Source organism: Corvus hawaiiensis, chromosome 5 (assembly GCF_020740725.1).
Source record: "Corvus hawaiiensis isolate bCorHaw1 chromosome 5, bCorHaw1.pri.cur, whole genome shotgun sequence".
Taxonomy (NCBI): Eukaryota; Metazoa; Chordata; class Aves; order Passeriformes; family Corvidae; genus Corvus; species Corvus hawaiiensis.
In genome coordinates, this window is record NC_063217.1 from 40,741,990 (window position 1) to 40,761,543 (window position 19,554).

The 19,554-nt window shown below is 41.0% G+C and overlaps 1 protein-coding gene across 2 annotated transcripts; it reads left to right on the forward strand.

The window, feature by feature from the left end:
* The first annotated feature begins 68 nt into the window (after positions 1–68).
* TMEM192 (transmembrane protein 192) lies at positions 69–17,671 on the forward strand. 2 transcript variants are annotated; one of them, XM_048304280.1, is made up of 6 exons: positions 69–283; positions 3,409–3,555; positions 7,593–7,857; positions 9,809–9,943; positions 13,670–13,772; positions 16,041–17,671. In XM_048304280.1, exons 1-6 carry the CDS (start codon positions 71–73, stop codon positions 16,162–16,164), a joined length of 987 nt encoding a protein of 328 aa, XP_048160237.1. In that variant the 5' UTR covers positions 69–70; the 3' UTR covers positions 16,165–17,671. The 2 variants fall into 2 exon arrangements, with proteins under 2 accessions (XP_048160237.1, XP_048160238.1); XM_048304281.1 differs by having other exon boundaries at positions 98–233.
* The last annotated feature ends 1,883 nt before the right edge of the window (positions 17,672–19,554 follow it).

Here is a 19,554-nt window from a genome sequence, read left to right on the forward strand (position 1 = left end):
GAGGCGGAGGCTGAGGCCCCTCCGCCGGCAGGGCCGCGCCCCGGGGCGGTGCTGGCGCGGCGCGGGCCCAATGGCGGCCGGGGCGCTGCTGGCGGGGCGGGGTGGCGGCGCTGCCCGTGGCCAGCCGCCGGCAGGGCCGCGCCGGGAGCGCCCATTAAACGCCGCTCGGGCGGCCGAGGCGGGAGGCGGTGATGGCGCTGACGGCGGAGAGGCGGCGGCAGAACCTGGACAACGTGAGCGCGGCGGGCGGGAGCGGGGCCGCGGCCGCGGGGGCCCCGCCCGGGTGAGCGGCCGGGCTGCCGCTGAGGGTGGGCGCCGCCGGGCGAGCGCCTCGTGTTCCTTGCCGTCTCTTCCTTCCGCCTCCTCCTGGGTGTTTTACGTCCCGGGCGCCCGAGGCTTTATCTGTTTCTTCTGGGGGGAGCCGCCGGCCCAGGCGCCTCCCCAGTGGCCCTTTCGGAAGTGAGGAGGCCGCCGCGGCCCCTCGCTCCCCGCGCTGCCCCTCCCCAGCCGGGTTTGGAATAACCCCGAGGCATTTGGGCCTGGGATTTTTTTTTTTTTTAGTCTCTAATCAAGGCTGCTCGTGTGTCTCCTTCAGGTTTTCTGGTTTATTTTTCCATAGGCGGGTCCTGTCAGTGCCATCTCTGGATTATGTGCTGTTCGCGGGCATGACCACGGCGTTTTTGTGTTTGTTTGGATGTTTCTCCCCGCCCCAGCTGGAAGCCTGTGTGGGCAAGGCTTGCTGGCTGTGGCTTGTTCCTGTCTGCCCTCCTCCTCCTCCTGCTGCTGGGCTGCTGTGGAAGTTGTCACATGCTGGAAGTGGATCAGGGAGCCAAGTGGCTGAAGCTTTAACCTTGTCCTGAGCAGCAGTGCCAAACAAGTCCATGTTTAAGGCGTTTTGGCTTTTGACAGCTCTGGTTTCAGCTCAGCTTAATGAAATGAAACCTGTGTTTGCTCTAGTTAGGATATTTACTAAATTGTTTTAATGTCTGCATGGGATCATCATATCCCATGCTTTAATTCCCCTCCTCTCCATTTTGTCTATAATAATACCTATTTGAAGAGATTATGTTATCTGGTTCTTCCTAATATTGGCTGTATTTTAGGATGCAAAGATGGATTGTAGCCGGTCTTGTAGAGAAAGTAGCATGGTCAAAGCTCTGATAAAGCTGTGTCTGTGAAGGAGTGCCCTGATCTCTCATGGTATTGCAGAAATGGTGAATCATTTGTTCCCATGAGACAAAGGATATTGTCCTAAGGAGAATTGCTGTGTTTGTGGGAGATGTGAGCTGTTAACCCTGCTATTGATTCTGTGATCATAAAATGGTTTGGGTTGAAGGTTCTTTAAATATCTATTTCCAACCCCCCTGCCATGGGCAGGAACACCTTCCACTAGACCAGGTTGCTCAAAACTCCATCCAGCCTGGCCTTAAACACTTCCAGAAATGTGACATCCATAGCTTCACCAGACAGCCTGTTCTAGTGTCTCTCCACCTTCATAGTAATGAATTTCTTACTGATGTGTAATCTAAAGAATAAGGCAAGATGCCTTGGCTGCTGGAGTGTTGGTCCTTGCTTTCAGAGCTTAAGATTGTACCTGGCCTGTGAAAACAGGCAAACGAGGGAGAGAGGTTATCTTTGCTCTCTTGCTTCTGGATTTTGTATCAGTGACATAAGAGGAGTGCCAATTCTAAACATTTAGGTGTGCAGTAAAAGGTCATCTTACCAGGCATGTATTTCAGTAAGGGTCATTTACAGTCAAAAACTGGGCTAATTAAAAAGTATCAAATAGCTGAGGGTGGTCTGTTCACACTTCTCTGTGGTAGGGCAGGTGTGTAGTATTCACAGTTCTAAAATAAAACTGGTTGTTGACTGAAATAACCCTTGATGACTACTTCCTTCACTGTAGACAGTTGTCTGCAGGTGAAATAACACTGGGGGAGACAATCTACACTGTCCTCATTGACATGAAGTATAAACCTAGGTCTAATCCCTCTCTTCCTGTGCTAGTGTCTAGAAGGATGGTGTGCCTCACTTGTCTTGAGTCTTATGCTGCCTTCTCTCATGGCGAAGAGAAGTCCTCAGTTCATAAAACAGGAAATAGCCCAGAGGCCCCTTGTTACAGCGGAGATACTGTAACACGCATATATCAAACCAGGAGTCCCGTGGAAAAGAAATACATATGTGGACAGATTCTTGGTAGATGTTTCAGAGATGTTTATTTCTCCAGCCGCATGGCCGGGGCTCTGCCGAGGAACTGTTCCAGTCACGGGACCAAGGGTCCTTCTGCCCGCGCAGGGAACACAAACCAACCAATGGGAACGAGGCTGAGCAGGGGCAGGGAAGCCCCGTGTCTGTGCCCTCAGGGCCCCTCTCCCAGGGCTACACGGCGGGGGAGGGACCCCAACAGCCCCTGGCATGTCTGAATAGTCAGAAGTCTGGAGTGGGATGGGGTCTGCCCTCGTTTTGTTGCTCTGGGCTGTGGTTGGTATCACTGAGAAGAGCTGTCAAAACTTGAGTGGAACTCTTCAGTTACTTTATCTTCTGAGGCAAGGGACGTGTAACAAGACGCTAAGAGAGAAACTGTAGCAATTTTGGCCATCATGGTGCCTGTGTACATTTCACTTAGTATGTATTGAATGACCTTGTCCTGGCCTGAAAGGAGCAGGGATGCACAGCTGTGGGGCAAGTTCCTTGTCCAAGGTTTTTCCCTCCACTCATAATTAGTTTTACCTTCTGCTTAGTAAAAGATACTACATTTGAGCCGTATGTGAAGTCAAAGACCTAATACTTGGCTCCAACATGACAAGGGTGGGCTGCATTCTCTCTAGTGTAGGCAGAGAACATCTTGCTCAGCACTTGGTAGCATCTTCTTCCCTCTGTGTACTGCTGCTTCTTTCTTGCCCAAGTTCAGTTCCGGTTTTGGTGTTTTGACATGTCAGTAGTATCAGAGGCTGAATCCCTCAGAACTGTTACAGTGCAGTTTTGTTGTTGCCTCCAACTGTAGTTGGACAGAAGTGAGAACAACAAAGAGTTTTGCAGTACCTGTATAAAGTATGTGAGAGAGATTTTGTCACTTTTTCTACTTTTTCCCGTAAATATACTAATGCTTCTGATATCTCTCAGGGCTGAAGCTCAGATATTTGTAATACATTTTAAAGGCTAAAGTTCCTGAAGACTCAGTGTGATACTAGGAAGTAGATTAGTATTGGATTCCTAAGGGACTGAGTTCTCACATAAAGGTATGGTGAGAGTTTACCTAGAGTTTAAGAGCTTGTCTCAAGATATTAACCTAGTGGGTTTTTTTTTCCCCCCTCAGGGCTTGATTTGCTAACAGAAAATTCCTAGACCTTTGTACTTTACTTTTAGAGCTTACCTGTTGCTATTGTTTGCTCTCTCCTTCTGTTCTAGGGTTCCTTGGAAATAACACAGAGTTTGGAAGATGACCCTCTACTGGATGCACCACTTATTTCGTCTCATACATTGCATTCCCAGCTGAGGCCAAAATTTCATGCTATCTCAGTAGTTCTCCTTGCCAATTTCCTGTTGCTAATACATGTAAGTTTAAGAAGCATGATTTCCCTAAGAAAACTTGCTATCTCTCTTCTGAATCCTTACTGTTCCTGTGACAGAATTCTGATGATATGATAGGGAATTGCGTACACTGTTCTTCCAAACCAGTGAGGTCCCCTTTGCCAATACATTTTGATAGTGTATGTGTTATCAGATACTTGCTGCCTTCTCATTCTGGTTGTGACACATCTTGTTAGGAAGAAGAGCATTTTAAATAGTAGTTCTTCTATGCTGTTGGAAATTTACTTAAAAAATAATATTACTGCTGTAGAAGTGCTATACTGGTTGTAGAGGGCTGATAGTTTTGATGCCATGCCTTCTGAGAGCAAATGTAATTGCAGAGAGAAGGTAACTAAAAAAGTAAAGCTGGACTTGCTTAGGGGGTGTTGCATGGTAGTGGATGGAGAGAGAAATTAATCCAAGTGTAACTTCCTGTTCTCACTTCTGGAGGTTAAGAGCAAAAAAGCACAAATACTGAACAGTATCTAGGCATTTGTGGGGGTTGGTGGACAGAAGCAGAGAGAGTCCTGCCTAGTAATGAGTTTGTCCTTGATAAGCTGAAGAGGCTTGTCGTTGCTTGTGAGTGTGTGGCAGCCAGATACGAAGAAGGAAGGCTGAAGAGCTCTGAGCCTAAGATCTGACTGAAATAGCACTTTCATGCCTTTTAGGTGCGTGGGTTAGCAGTGGACTTGGTAGTGTTAAGTAAATGGTGGACTTGGTGATCTTAAAGGGTCTTTTCCAACCTAGATTCTATGATTCTGTAGTACCAGTGACACGAGCTATTTTAGAGCTTCATTTGATCTCAAACAAAAAATAGTGTGCCCAGTGCTCTTGAAAACATGCTCTCTGCTAGAACCATGTACCAGCCTCTAAGGTCTTTCTTTGGGCAGCTGCATAAAGCTGTTCAATGTGCTTTAGCCTTCTAATTTTAGGAGTAGATGTTTTGCGGGCCTTGTAGTAGTATCAAGAAATGCTTCTCTGGCTGTCAAGTAGACTTAAGAAAGGCTTTTGCTGTTCTGCTGAATAGACTACCAAAATGCCCAGTGGAAACCATGTATCCAGCTTTATTTTTATTCCCTTCCCCTACCAGAAGAACTCTGTGCCATCCCATTATAGAAGGCACTTGAAGTCTGCTATTAGTAATAGAGCAGTGAATATTTTTCTGCCAAGCCTTGGGGCTTTACTATCTACTACCATAGCTGATGCAGCCAAATATCTGTCACCCAGATCCTAGGAAACTGCTGCCTGTTCTTCCCCCCACCTTTTCCTCGCTCCTGCAAATGGAGAGAAGTGTGGGTAGGTTAAATGGGAAAACTTCTGTGGCATCTGTCAACACACTTTTTCACAGGTTGTCTCATTGCTATTGCTGAACCTGCTTCAGTGACTAGTTGGTCCTTGGAGCAAAATGGAGAAGTATCCTTTTCTGTTGGCAAAATAGCATTATAATTGCTACCTGGAGTGGCACTGTCTCTCTCACTGAAAAGATGGATAGGGAAAACAAGCTTGTTAGATTTCTATCCCCTATGCTTCTGCAAACATGCATTAATCTTGTGGAATATGGAGAGAGGCCAGACTGACTTCTGATGCACAGCCTGCCAGAGGGGTAAATGTCCTGGAGAAGTTAAGCCATCACAGTATTATACAGTAGAGCTGTAATGCATCTCTAAAGTAATTTGTATGTAACTTGGAGTATTTTTTCTTCATCTTCTGGTGCCAAGAAATGGAGCTAGGTAGCAAAATAGCTGCTGTGGTGCAGCTGCCTATTTACATACAAATCTGGAAAGTATGGGTAGGATATGCTGGAGGGTGGTGGGACTGGATTTTTGAGTGCCTTTCCTTTTGCCAAGCCTTGCTTTTCTGAAGGCTTCCCATCAGGAGGCTGGAGAGCAATGTGAAGTGTACAGACTAGAAATAATTTCTTCATATTAATCCTGTCTTTCCTTAATCTTCTGTGTGTGTATGCATACACAAAATTGAACTTAAATACTACTCTTTGTAAGAATAACTTTTTGTATGTAAAAATATGTGAGGGGTGAAACACTTGTTATTGAACTGCACAACAATGCAAGCAAAATATGTTTAATAAATACCACTCTAAATGCCAGCTTCCTGTTTCCTCTTGTATACACTATTGTGGTAGTTTAGTCAAGATGCAGTGCTAGGTCATTCCTGCTTGCATCAGTTTAATATAGCTATTTTCTGTACTAAAATGCATTCCTAACTCCTGGAAGGAGTAGAGCTAAATGTGTCACTATTGCAAAATGGCAAACCAAACAGTAAACAGATCAAATAAAATAGCTGAGTTATTCTTAGCTTTGTAAGAAAAGAAGGTGCTAAAATAATAGATTAAACAAATGATAAACCTTCCTCTTATTTAACTACTTAATCTAGCTACTTAACCTATCTCAGGATAATATGGTTTTATGGGTAATGTGGAGTACACTCCTATTTTGGTTTGGGTTTTTCTCCTTCCACCTTCTATCCTATCTGTCCTCTGTACTGTCTCTTTTAGGTATTGACGATTGTGTGAAAATGATTCCCCTTTTTTGCTTCCTCCCCAGCTGCCTAACTCTGGTCACAACCAGAGCAAGCTAAGGGCAGTTTGTCTCAAGAGTAATTAAGTCATTCTGAAAAGTTAATTTTTGTGAAGAATGTTGCTTGACGAAGTACAAAAATAGGAAATATAAGTTCAAGAGGGTGGAAAGGGGGTGGTGGGATTTTAAATATTCGTAGAACTACATATGGAAACAAAGGGAACAGATGAAAATTGGGTGCTTTCCTCCATCTTTGGTTCTCTGTGCTGTTTCTGTTAGTTATGACATGCAGAACATCTGACACCTTTTTTTAAGCTAAGTGTATTAGAACTATTAGACATTTGCAGACTTGAGGCAAATAGATTTTTTTGTTGTTGTTTTGTCTATAGAAGCTCTCAATTTACTTCTGTATTGGTGGGAGTTGTTTTTCTTTACAATTCCGTTTTAAAAATATTCCTGTTCTGTAGAATGAACCAGGATGAGAAAGTATAATATTATTCTTGCTCATTAAATGAACACAGTAGAGGAAATATTTTCTGTGGCAAAACCCTGTAAGTATTAAGAAAGCCCTGTGTGTATACATGTACCACAGGTAATATACATGTACCACAGGTAATATGCATCCACAACTTTGCCTCCTAATTGGCCGAAAGATTGCTGATGCCAAAAAGTTGGAGAGGAGTCTAGAACGCAGGAGAAGTTATGGCATAATGGCAGTAGTCTGAAAGGATAAGTATACATACAATCTGACTATAAATGCAGTCTGACTGACAATCTATCTGGTCATTCTGACATAAGTAAAAAGGTAAAATGGAAAAATCTGATAGTAAATACACTAAAGAATGATTACCAGTTGGCAAAGAGGCCTACTCAGGGTTAATAATTCACTTTAAGTTACTATGATGATTCACTTTTCTAATGTCAACCTGGAGACTATCTTCAATGGCTGTAGTAAAGGGTGGATTTTCACTTAGGAAATGTCAATTTAAGGAAACATAGACTGTACCAATAAGATAAGAGCCTGTCCCACAGAGCAGTATTAAGTGTAATTGAATGAGTCTAAAAAGATGTGATTTTCTTTTATAGGAGCATGTATCAAGTTCTCCTTGAAGTAAAAAAGCATAGTAAGGAGGGTTCAGAAATGAAATAAATTCACTATGAAGAGTTGAGGAACAGTGAAATTCACTTAGTAGAAATTCTGGGAAGGGTGACAATTACCAGGTCTGTTCTGCTGGAGACTGGTTGTCCTTCCTGGAAGTCAATCTTACTACTTAGCAATTTCAGTCATCTGTATGTTCCCAGAGTGGCATGTCGTGGTTGTAGCAAATGTCTAATGTTTTATATGTTACCTCAATGCTAATTAAATCAATTCAGAAAGTAATGCATAATGAATAAACTACATAATCCTGGTTTTGTGTTGCAGGTTTTTTTCATATATAGAGCTAAATGTTGACTTGAAAGATTTTTCTTTCTTCCTTTCTCTTCCAGGTTGCTTTTGTTGTTCTAGCATTTTTAGCGGCTATGTTTTGTTCTTACCCCAATCCAAACCAAGATAAGTGCCCTGGAAACTACACTCACCCACTTAAAGTGCAGACTGTCATAATAATTGCAAAAGTAGTTCTGTGGGTTCTGCATATCTTTTTCGAACGGTATGTCCAGCACCACCACAGCAGAGTCAGAAGAAGAGGTTACTTCTCCATATACCGATCAACAAGGCATCTAAAAAGGCTTCCACTGCTGATACACGCCACAGGTTAGGTGAACTTGGGTTTTTTTCTTTATGAAGTTTTAAACTGTGACACAATAGAAGACTGAACAGTTTATATGTAATTTGTATTATATATTATGAACTTCTGAAAACCTGCCTATGAGCACTTACAAATTATATTTTAGTCAGATGAACCTCTGGAGTGATCTTTCTTGTCTGCCAGATAGAGGTTGTATGGAACTGTAGTGCAAAAATGCTCATGCATCTAAGGTTGAGTAAAACATTTAGTCATTAGCATTTAGTCTTCAGCCATAAAATATTCAGTCAGCAAGGTCTGTGTTTGACTGCTAGTGATCTTGATTGCATATTCATTTGTTTGGGTGAATATGTGGTAAGACTGCTAGTCCTTCCAGGAAGTGTGCTGCTCTTCTCTTTCAAGCTCAGCAATTCACATAGAAACAGATGAATTGCTTGTTGCTTAACTGAATTCAGTGAAAATAGCCGATTTTCTGGTCTTCATTGGGCTCTGTGTAACATTCTGCTCTATTTCTGATTGGCTTTTTCAACTTTGTATGGACAAAAGGTGGCATATAGGAGTGATTTAACTCTATATTTTTAAGTTGCATCACTGGCAAGTTTAGCTGTAAAGTGTTGGTGAAACTAACTGGTGAAACTTTTCTACAAATCACTTCCAAATCTGAAATCCATCTTATTTAAGGGGATTTTTCCTACAAATAGCAGTGGAAAAGGGCAGAGTGATGGCTTTTACAGTATTTCGCCTCTTATAATCCTGGAGTAGATTTTTTTTCACCAGAATTAATGAGTGAAATGGTCCTGTTCTATATAAAAACCTACCTTTTTTTCCAGAGAGTCCCTAAAAGCGCTAGTCAGCTTGGTAAATGCACAACACTTCAGGCTCTGGCCACTAGATAGAGCTCTGAAGATGTAGAAGTGTTTGGAATGCAGTGACAAAAGCAAGCTACAGGAGGCTTAAGGATGTAGAAGGACTATTTCTTCGTGTTGCAGTGTAATCTGCAATACTTAGCCCTGCTTTCAGTCTTGGAGCCCAGTTCTCCCCTGCTAGACAAACTCAGGACATTTGTGACTGTTCAGGTGCAATCAGGTGTGTGCTGTAGAATTTTGATCATCTCTTGTTCTGAAGGTAGTTCTTCCATTACTGCAAGCTTCCTGCCATGGTAATGACTGCTGATACCACTTCTTTCACTTGAATGACACTGAAGGAAAGAGAACTGCACAGTTCCCTAGCTATATGAATAGTCTTTATAAATTTAGTACTTTACCCAGACACTGGTTATAACATTTTTACAGGAAGGAAGAGAACATTTCACACTCAGCGTCAGAAAAGAGGGTGTATAAAGAATTAAAAATGCTTTTTAGGTCTGTAACTCAGTATTTTTTCTCCTTGATTAATTGTACTCATTCCCATTAAACTTTCAGTAACGTTCAAGTATTAAGATAATAGCTGGGCAAGTGGAAGCCTATACAAATAGGCTTTGAAAGGAAGGTGTTTAGGTTTTTTTGCTCTTTTAGCCTAATTTAAATATATTTTAAATCCACTACTTGAAGGAAAATACTCCCTCATTTTCAGCTGACTAATGTGATCTCTTAGGAATTGAAGGAATGGGTAAGATGGATACCATCAGCAAAGCCAGAAACTGTTTAAACCCCTGTACCTGTTTTAGGTATTTCTAGTGTGTTTCTTCGACTCTTGTTTTTTAAGTCAGAAGAATCTATAAGAAAACTTATCATTGTCTACCATTGCAGTCATATGCTGAATTTAAACTTTATTTTGCTACCAGCACATATAAACTTGCATGTTAAGGAAATTAGCTGTAGGGGCAAGTATGGTATGAAATGGAAAAGCATTACTGAAATGTTGCAGCATAATGCAGATACTGGGGATGAGAAAGTATTAATTTATTTTCAATAGCTAATAAGATTAGTAAGTCTGTAAAATATAACATTTGTTTTCTAGGTAATACAGCCCTGCTCTTGATTCTGTCAGTGCAGCATTCCTTTCCTGATCACAGTAAGCTGTACCTGTATCTTATCCTGGGAGTCCTGAGCCTGGAGATGATTAGTTCCCTGACATGCTTAGTGATTTACACAGGTGAGAGAGGCAAGCTTTGCCTTCTTGTGTGAGATTCATTATAGCTGGTACTCAACTGTTTTGTTTGCCCTCACTGTAGTTCACTTGGGGTGCCCCAAGGTATTTAACTGCCATTATAAATACAGAACGATTCTGTGCTTGTAGAAAGAGAACTAAGGCAAATCCAAAACAAATTGGGAAAGGTTGTCAAGCTTGATTTGGTTCCAAGGGCTGCTAAATGAAAGCTCCATGTTATCTCAAAGCTGTTAATCCAGAGAAGTGGCAATAAATGCCTAATTGTTTCCAAAAGTATGCTGGGAACAGGTTTGTCCGTTTATCAGTGTTTCTCAAATGCATGCACCACAAGCTGTGAAGCAGTAAGAGCTGGCTGGCTTAGTCAGAACTGCTTCTGGGATTTACATGTGGGGTTTGCATACCTGATCGTGTGATTGTGCCTTATCCAGCCTCATCCTCTTTCCCTGGTCCCACCCCAAAGGCTTTGGTTTCTCTTTGACACTAGAATGGAAGGTTTCTTCTAATATTTAAAAGAGGCATGGGTTCTGGAAGCTGTGATTGTATCAAAACAAGATACTGCTTTATAAAACTGTGAGGCTTTGCTTTGTGCGATCACTGTTGGTTTGTAAGGTTGTCTGCTTTAGGTTTGGTGTAACTTAAGGAGACGTGATAAAACACTTGCCTTTAAACTTTTCAAAACTGTCTAAAATGTTGATAAATAAATGCTTAAAAGAAAACTTTGGTATGTTCATAGTAATGCAATGGCACACAGAGAAATACTGCCAAGTAGTTTGTTCATCTAGGAAATAAAATCTGTTCTTGACTCTTCTGCAACAGCATGAAAAATGCACCAAAAAATAAGGTCCCAGCCCTAAACTATGTCCTTGTCTTACAAGTGTGCATAAGCCTGAATACTGCAGGCTTGTCAGGCTTTCCCCTGAATGGCCCAGCATGGCTCAAGTAGACTGACTGTCCTCTGGAAGAATAAAGGCAGTGATGAGGGAATGCAATCATGGCAGTCCTAGAAAACTATTCTAAGAATGCTGGAGATCATCCCTTCTTTGCATACGCATACTTACTTTCCTGGGAAACTTGGGAAATAAGAGATAAATTGTAAAACTTTAATAGAATGTCAGGAATTCCAGAGAAATGCTATTTCTAGCCCTGAGGCCTGCTGGAGCTCAAAGAACTATATTGCGTGTCTCTTACCTTGACCAAAAAGGATAAGTGCAAGAAAGATGACCTTCATAGTAGTAAGATCTGAGCCTGTACTTCTGTAAGAACTCTCAAACTATTTTTCTGCTTATTTGTCACCAAAAGCATATTGTTTCCTGACTTGTACTGTGCCAATTCCTGTGACCTTCAAATTCATTAACCAGTGTATACAGGGAAGTTGTGGGGTGCAGTGTTGTGCTTTCCAGCTAAAAGAGGCTTGAAGAAGGGTCCAGTGAATCCTGGAACTAAGGGGAAGAGTTGCATTGCTAGGAAGGAGTAAGGCAGTGTCTTTTAGCAACAGCTACCTTATCTCCTGAGCAGCTGCAAATCAATGTAAAATTCATTCTCTAAAGCTTGGTGTACAAAATTAGGGTTAATTTTCATGTGACTTTACACCTGCTGCAAGATGAGGAAGACCTCCAGTCACCCTAGGTTGCTTTTTCCAGTGGGTAGTGTAATTTATTTTCTTGTTTTCCATCCCAATGCTTGTTGAGGTAGGCTGGGAGACTCCTTGCAGGTCTGTCTTGTCTGTAGTGTTGGGTTTTAAAGTTTTTCAACATTTTAATACCAAATTAAGTCTGTACTGAGGCAAAGCAAATGTGTTTGGCCAATTTGAAAATACCCTGACAATCTTTAATAATAATGACATTCAGATGGGTTTTTTTCTCTCAGAGCACACTATGTGACTGGATGGAAGCATGAAGCTTCTTTAATGGGATAGTTTTAAGGGCAGCTCTCTGCTGAGGTTTAGAGTTCCCCTCTTCAAGGCAAGCACTTAGCAGATGCTGCTAAGATAGTATCAGCTGAGGAACAATGGGGAGACTAAGGTAAATTTACACTAAAAACTACTAACCCACCCTTTTTCGTATTAGCATGTTACACCTAAATTTTGGAGAGAAGGCAGCATCAGTTCACACATTGTTTCTGCACAGTGAAATAATTATTTAACTATTAGAATGAGACATAAATGCTTATCTGTAGAAGGTTCATGTACCTGACTTACTTTCCATTAAATAATTCTGTCCCACAAATCTAGGACTGCCTGATTGTAATTCTAGGTATTTCCTCTTGCTTGTTGGAGCTGTTTATGAATTGTATGGTAGTCAATGTCCTGTGAAGGACTACTGTCTTCCTTAAGATTATCTCCATGCAGGAGTGTGTGTATATAGCTGTAGGATGCAGAGGCAGAGATTCAGAAATCTACAAGGAATTGCTGTGATTGACCTATAATAGACTTGGCATATATAAATCGTTCAAGTGAGGTAAAAGTGCATGGAATGAAGTATGATACAGGCAGCTCTAAATGTCAGCTTACTATTCTAAGTTTTTTACTGCTAGGATAGGGGAGTAAAGCTTTAAAAGACTTACTAAATATATGGATTTAATTACTTTCTCACATACTTCTAATATCACTTGAATAAAAGACCAACATTCCCACAAACAACACATGTTGAGAATTCCACATCCATTCCTTTGTGGTTTTATTTGTAGAGAAATACCATAATAGAAATAACTAACCTTTGAGCCTAACTTGCAGTTAACCTCTGGAGGGTCTTAGCATTGTTTTAGCAGGGTGGCCTGTAATAAACCCCATCATACTACTGACTTGTAAGGACACTCCTCTGCTGCAGTGGTGTGGATTTCTCACAGAGCTGGATTGTAATGTTTTTCATGGCATTAGATGTATTGTTTCACAAGCAGCACTAACTGCAGAGTTCTGAATGCATACTCTGGATATTTTGATATTTTCTCTGAATCAGGATCTGACATTGAATGACTTTAAATATTTTCAGCTTCCTTTTTGAAATAATGCAGAGGGTGCCTACAACTTTTCCCACCCATCCCCATTCTACATCTGTTAAATTTAGCCTTAAACTTTATTCGCAGGTGCCCAGGAATGACTTCTGGGTTAGATAGCCAAGACTGCTAGGTTCACAATGGCTTTCTGTAGCAAGTCTGCCCTAGTCTGATCAGGCAAACAAGCTGCTGCTTCATTGCAGCTAGTCTAGTTAAACTAGTATTTTTGAAGAGCTTAAACTAGGAGTTCTGAACCAGCTACCAGTACACCACTTCTTACAAATTTTTTTATGGCATGCTGCTGAATTTATGGCCTGAATTTGGAGACTGACTCTTGGTACCCTCTAAAAGGCAACTAAGGTTTCACCCTCTCTTAAATGGCAGATTAAACTTTGCAGATGTTAAGCAGCATGTTCAAGGTTCCCCATTCAGGTCTTCTAAGCAGCAAGACTGAGGGGAGTAAAAGAAGCAAACCAATGAATCAATCAACTTGCCAAACTATCACTGACTTACAATCAAAGCAATTCCAGAAATGAGTAGAAATAGATTCTGCTTTTGCTTTCCCTCTTTCCCATTCTTCAGATTCCTTTACTGTCTTTCCATCTCCTATCCTAAGGTAATCTTAGGATCATCTGTTACAGATTTTAATAACCTAGACTTTGGTGTGAAAGCGCTCTTTTTTCCCTCACTTTCCAACTAACTTATAAAGCTTTCTTGCAGTGAAAATAAGCAACTTCAATCGTGCCAAGCCAAGACCTGACATAATTGAAGAAGAAAAGATGTATGCCTACCCTAGTCACATTACCTCAGAAGTTGGATTCAGGTAAGAATTTTGAATTCATTTTGTGCTGTGTTCAGCTATGGTATATAGGTAACACTAGTGTAATTGCATGATTTCCTGTAGACTTCCATGTAAATTGTAAACCTGTCAGCTAAACCAGAGGTGGGAATAACAGTTCTGAAGCAAACTATGCATAAGCCCCCCATTTTAGATGCACAGATGAGATGCAGCAGTCTTGTACTTTCTCCATAGTAAGTGACTGTGAATCTCTAATATAAATAACTGTGTTTAATCTGATTTAGTTAATTTTGTATGGGGTTTGAGGAAAGATACTGGTGTCTTACACTGTTACTTAAAGTAGGCCTACAGAAGCCTAGCTGCTTCAGCTAGTTTTTTCAGGGAAGGAAATATATTGTGGGCAGTTGATAGACAAAGAAGAAAACTTTGTAGCTCTGTTCTGTGCCAGCATTTGGACATGAGATTCTAGCAATGGATTTGGAATGCATTTTGAGTTTGGGAAGTAACTTTTAAGGTGTGGAGGGCACTTAAGGAGTAAGGAAGGTCTCAGTGGGCATAAAAGCTGTCCAACAGTAACTGAAACTGTCCTGGGCACCAAGACTTATTTTTTGTTTGTTCTTTGTGTACCTTCCAACTGCTCAAACATTTCCCAGTTGCTGAAATCAGTCTGGTATGACTTGACAAAAACTAGTAATTGAAAGTAACATGGATTTCTGTATAAGAATTGAATAAGAGATGTTCTACTATACTATGACTTGCTTCTATATGTGCTGCCTTCATGAAAGATTGACTAATGAGAGATGACTAATACTTTGGGACTTCCCCTGGTGTCGCAAATGCAGCATGCACATGCTTTTATGGAACTTGGAAGTAGATGTCCAGGATACAGGAAGGATTTAGAGTTGCCTTGAATTTTGATACTGTGTCTGACTTCCATTTTGATATAAAAACCATAGTGATTGCATGGTGGACCTCATTTCTTTCTCATTCATCTTCTCCCTTGAGAAATTCTCAAATGCCCAGGGAATGTGTCTGCAACAATGACCAGCTGAGGAAAAGACTCTGCTTATTTTTGATTAAAGAGTGCAAACTTCCTGTGAGAACTGATTGCAAAACCGTTATTTTAATTTAGCTCTATACAACTCTGACTCTCTTTCCCTTGAGAGTTAACATCCATTGAAAAGTGAATCCTGTCAGCCCTTCAGCTGACCTTGTTATAAGAATGTTTTTTGAATATCCTGACCTCTGCAACCTGAGCTACTGATCAGGAGCCTTAAGTTGGTAGTGCTCATTACTGGTTAAGGTTGCAAGTTTTCTGTTTACAAAACTTGTGCTCTTTACTTTTCCCAGTTTAGCTACAGTAGGTTTTTAATTGGACCTAAGCTTTCTTCCACTCAATATCCTTCTCAGCACTTTCTAAGAACTATGAAACAGGCAGTGTTCCTCCACAAAATGCTGTAAGGCTGAAGAACAACTTTCTCAGCTCTAAGATGCTCACAAGTGTACTGAGAGGGCAGATCCCAAGTCAGGTGAGAAGAAATAATATGTAAGGAAAGAGTAGACTACACTCAGGCATTGGTACTTCATCTTGCTGTATTTTAAAAATTCCTAATTAGATTTGACAAAATTCTGCACTTTGACAGACTTTTTTTTTTCTCAGTTAACTGGGCTTTACTTAAATGTTGCAGTGTTACTATCAGAGTTAAAATGAGGAATATCTGAAAGTTGGATGTATTTTAAGGGGGTGGGTAGTTGTACATGATGTTGTAGATCTGAAATAGCACAATGTTTTGGTACTGATGCTGTCATGGTATGTAACAGATATTGCTGTATATAGTAGCATATCATGTATGGTTAATCAAGAGATTTCTGTCTTAAACAGCTTATGATCTCCCACAGCTGAACAACAATACTATGCCTGCTCAAAACAAGTTTCCTAATACGTGTGGGAAAGATTCCATGGCTTTTGCTACAGTTCTAGCATGTTGTCCGTCTTGGTTTGTTAAACAGTAAGGTCCTCACTCTGTAAGTGTCTAGCAGGAAATACGTAACTCAGTTGTGTATACATGACATGAAGTTCAGCCAAACTTTTTCTTCCTGCCTTCTCACGCAAAATAGAGTAAAACCTAAAGGTGTTGGAGATTGCCTCTTCCCTCAAAAATTAGTTGATCCCAGAAAAAGTGAAATTAAAGGAAACAACTGTTTAAGTATGTGTTAATTAGCTCTGACATTTCACATATTGGAAGACTGCTGTCACTTACTGAAACCCGTATTTACTTTTGTTACTTCAAGGGAAAATTCCAGTTTAGAAGAGATAGTTGAGAAGCAAGGAGATGTAATAGAGTATCTTCAGCGACACAATGCACTGCTCAGCAAGAGACTGTTGGCATTAACTTCTCAGCAAATCAAAACTTAACAGCATTTGGAAAACTGCTGCTGGAGCTCTGGAGGGGAACATGAAGTGATGTAATATCCAGACTGAGTTATACAGATGTGACTCTTCTTCAATCATCTTTCATGTTTTGAAATAGAAGTTAAGCTGAACAATAAGCTCTGCATACACTATGAACCTATTACAGCTGGACACTCTGGCTCTCTTCAAATCATCAGTTCTGGAAAAAAGTTCTGCAGCTTCAAGGATTTTTAATTCCTCATAAGTTGAAGTTGGACCTCACTTAATGGTTTAACTTTGCCCAGTTGTTGCTGTTATTTTATACTGCTGTGTAACCTTTAAGCTTCAGGCTACCAAAGTATTTTATATTTCTGGAGTACAAATTTGTTGTCTAGAAAAATCTGACTCACTAAGGGATGTATTTGCAGTTTCTATTGCTGAAGATGAGACTAGATGTGTTCTGTCACTGATTCCCTTTACTTCCAGGGAGAGAGGTGGTATACTTCAGTCATCCAATACGGATACTTGTTTTCTAGATGCATCTCCTTTTCTCCTTTGTCAAGAAAGTGGAAAAATTTGGCATCCAACTTAGGATTATAAAAAAGTAGTGGGTGCCCTAAAAGTGCAAATCTCACATATAAGTTTGTGGTACAAAACCATGCAATGATAAGCAATTGTTCCAAGTTCTGGCTTTAAAACTTTAAGAGGGATCCTCAGGGCTGATGACTATCCCATTACTAGGAATTTGTGTTAGTAACAAGATTCCAACTCTGCCAACTGAACTAACAGTGCAAAAATACTTGAGCATAAGCACTTCCATTGATCTAATAACTAACTTGTGTTGAATGCTTTTAAAGGTGCTGTCAAAAATGCCTGTTACATACTTGCTCTTTACTTTGGAACTTCAAAAAATGTCAGCATCTTGATTCAAAAGCTGAAATGGTGTATGTGGGGAAGTGGAAAACAGCAGAAGACAGCAAGGTCTTTTAGAAGTTGAAGAAACAAGAATTCTTGGTTTTAATTTATGGTGAATTAAGGCTGGTGAAAGAAACACTTCGTTCTGGGTACTATTTTGTCTACCAGTGTAAACAAAGAATTATTTTAGAAGCCAATACCTCTGTGGGGATAGGGTAATCACTAATCAAAACTGGGAAGAAGACTCTCAAGAGGAGTGGTCTTGTAGTTGAATATAAGAAAGGAAAATTAATTCATCCTACTTTGGGGTGTTAGGGCACAACTTTAAAAGTAACTAGACTAGTGTGCAACAAATATGGGGGTTGTCTCATTCAAAGGAAAACAATAAATATTGGAGGTTTTGCTGCTATCCAACATTAGACTGTTCTCCTTAACTGTTGTTTTTTGAAAATGCAGCCAGAATTTTATAGCATACATGTAAGGAATAAAGTTATTTGTTTTTAGAACTTGGGTTTTGATGTGATTGTGTATGTCAATTTATATAATTTCTATGAAAAGCGGTAAAATGTGACTGTGAAGTTCATGCACAATAAATGCAACCAAGGAAGAGTGTGAATTCTGTTATTTCTAAGCTCATGTACGTCTGGTTCCAACAGGCAATTTGTGCAGATTTTTCTGTTATGCTGAAGTTCTCACAGCAGTGTTGGCACTTAAAACTAGCAAAAACTAGCCAAACAAGGATAGCTGTGCACTTGTTTTGAAGCTTTAAGTTAGTTTTATTCCCCTTTTTGGGTAATGTTTTTTGCATCATGCTTCAGACTTCCCCCGCTACTTGTGTTTCTTTTCAGCACAGAGAAATAGGCTGCATAGTGTAGCAGAAGCGGTTTCCTTTGTTTGGAAGTCATTGCTCAAACCTTCCTCCTCTCCTCTCTGACTTCTCAAGGTAAACCTTGGATTAACCAGTAGTGTTGACTTCTGTGGAACATGGTAGCTGGAAAGGAAAGCAAGTGTGGTTTGCTGTGTGCAAACATGTACATCTTTTGCCCTTTAAATGTTACCTTTCCTAAATATGCAAGTGATAACAAATGATAACTTTTAACAACCACCCACCCCTTGCACCAGTTTTATATCTTTATCATACTCTCAACTCTCTCTTGTTTTCTTAGTATCTTTAAGCTTTTTCTTTGGGCACGGTGGGGGCTTTTCACATTTGTATGGGCTCCAACCAGAAGCTGATAATCTTAACGACTCACCCTGAACACTTGGACCTCTGGCCATGCTAGAGCTACAGAGAACTGTCAAGTAGGAGCTGCTGCTGTGTGTGGCAGCCCCAAGCCCCTTGTCTGCACCAGATAGTTGAGGGCCAGCTGTGGCCCTGTTTGGAGGCAGGAACACTCCTGAGCCCCCAGGTTCCCCTGTGCTGCCTGCCCCAGTGCATGGTGTGGCATTGCTGGGTGCTGTGGGCCTGGGTACCTGCCTCCCCCGGCCACCACCCTGCCCATGGCTGAGCCCCCTGGTCTACAGAAAGTGACTGCAGAGCTGCTCAGGGAGGCTGTGTGCAATCAGCTACTTGAAATGCCAAGTGAAAGGGGTGAATGGCTGCTGCTGTGCAAGGAAGATGAAGCTTAGCTGTGACCTTGCTGTGTCTGACATGCCACAGTGCTAAATTGAACAGTGAGTCCTAATTGTTCTGGTTCTACTGCATCCTGCTTATCAGACACCTCTGCTGCTGCAAGGTTGGCTGCTGGGGTGGCCAGTGGCATCCATCCCCAGTGCTGCAGCCTGGGAGTCTGTCCCTGCAGTGTCCGCGCCTGCTCACGGGCTGGACTGTACGGCTTGATGTAAAATCCATGGAGTGCTGTGCACGCAGTAAGCACTGGAGCATTGGGTCCAAGTTTCAGGTGGGAAAAAAGTACTGCTTTGTGAGCAGAGGGGTTTGCATGTGCTCTGCTGCAAATCAGTGCTTTGCTAACCACCAACACAGCCCTGCTCGGGTGAGGTGTGGCAAACCTGTGACTCTGAACAGCTGAAGTGATGCTCTTTGTGTAACTATAGCTGCTGAAATTAATCGATATTTGCAGGTCTTGGTAAAATCTACTGGATTACAGCTGGGGCAGCAAGAAGATAATGAAAATGAAGGAATATTTCCTCATATGTGCTACAACTCTACCTTAAAATAAAAATTAAAATAAGGTATTCTGGTTTTTTATCCTCTTTTTCATGATTCAGTGCTACCCCAATAATTTTTTTTTCTGTAGAAAACAAATATATATGTTTTTTAGGTCTGAAAAAAGTATTTCATACCACCTAAGGAATATATTTGTGGTTACCTGAAAAATGTTCACATTGTGAGGTTTTAATAATTTTTAGATGAAGTGCTGAGCTGTGCTAAGTATATTCTGTACACATGAAAGAAAAGATGTGATGATCTCTTGAGAGTGTACATCTTACATGAGGGAAAACTCTCCGTCAGTATTTCTGTTTTATCTTTCTGAATTG

Coding starts and splice junctions, on each gene's coding strand:
- TMEM192 (XM_048304280.1), top strand. CDS start 71: ATGGCGGCCGGGGCGCTGCTGGCGGGGCGGGGTGGCGGCGCTGCCCGT. Junction 284..3,408: donor GCCGCGGGGGCCCCGCCCGG/GTGAGCGGCCGG, acceptor CTTCTGTTCTAG/GGTTCCTTGGAAATAACACA. Junction 7,858..9,808: donor ACTGCTGATACACGCCACAG/GTTAGGTGAACT, acceptor TTTGTTTTCTAG/GTAATACAGCCCTGCTCTTG.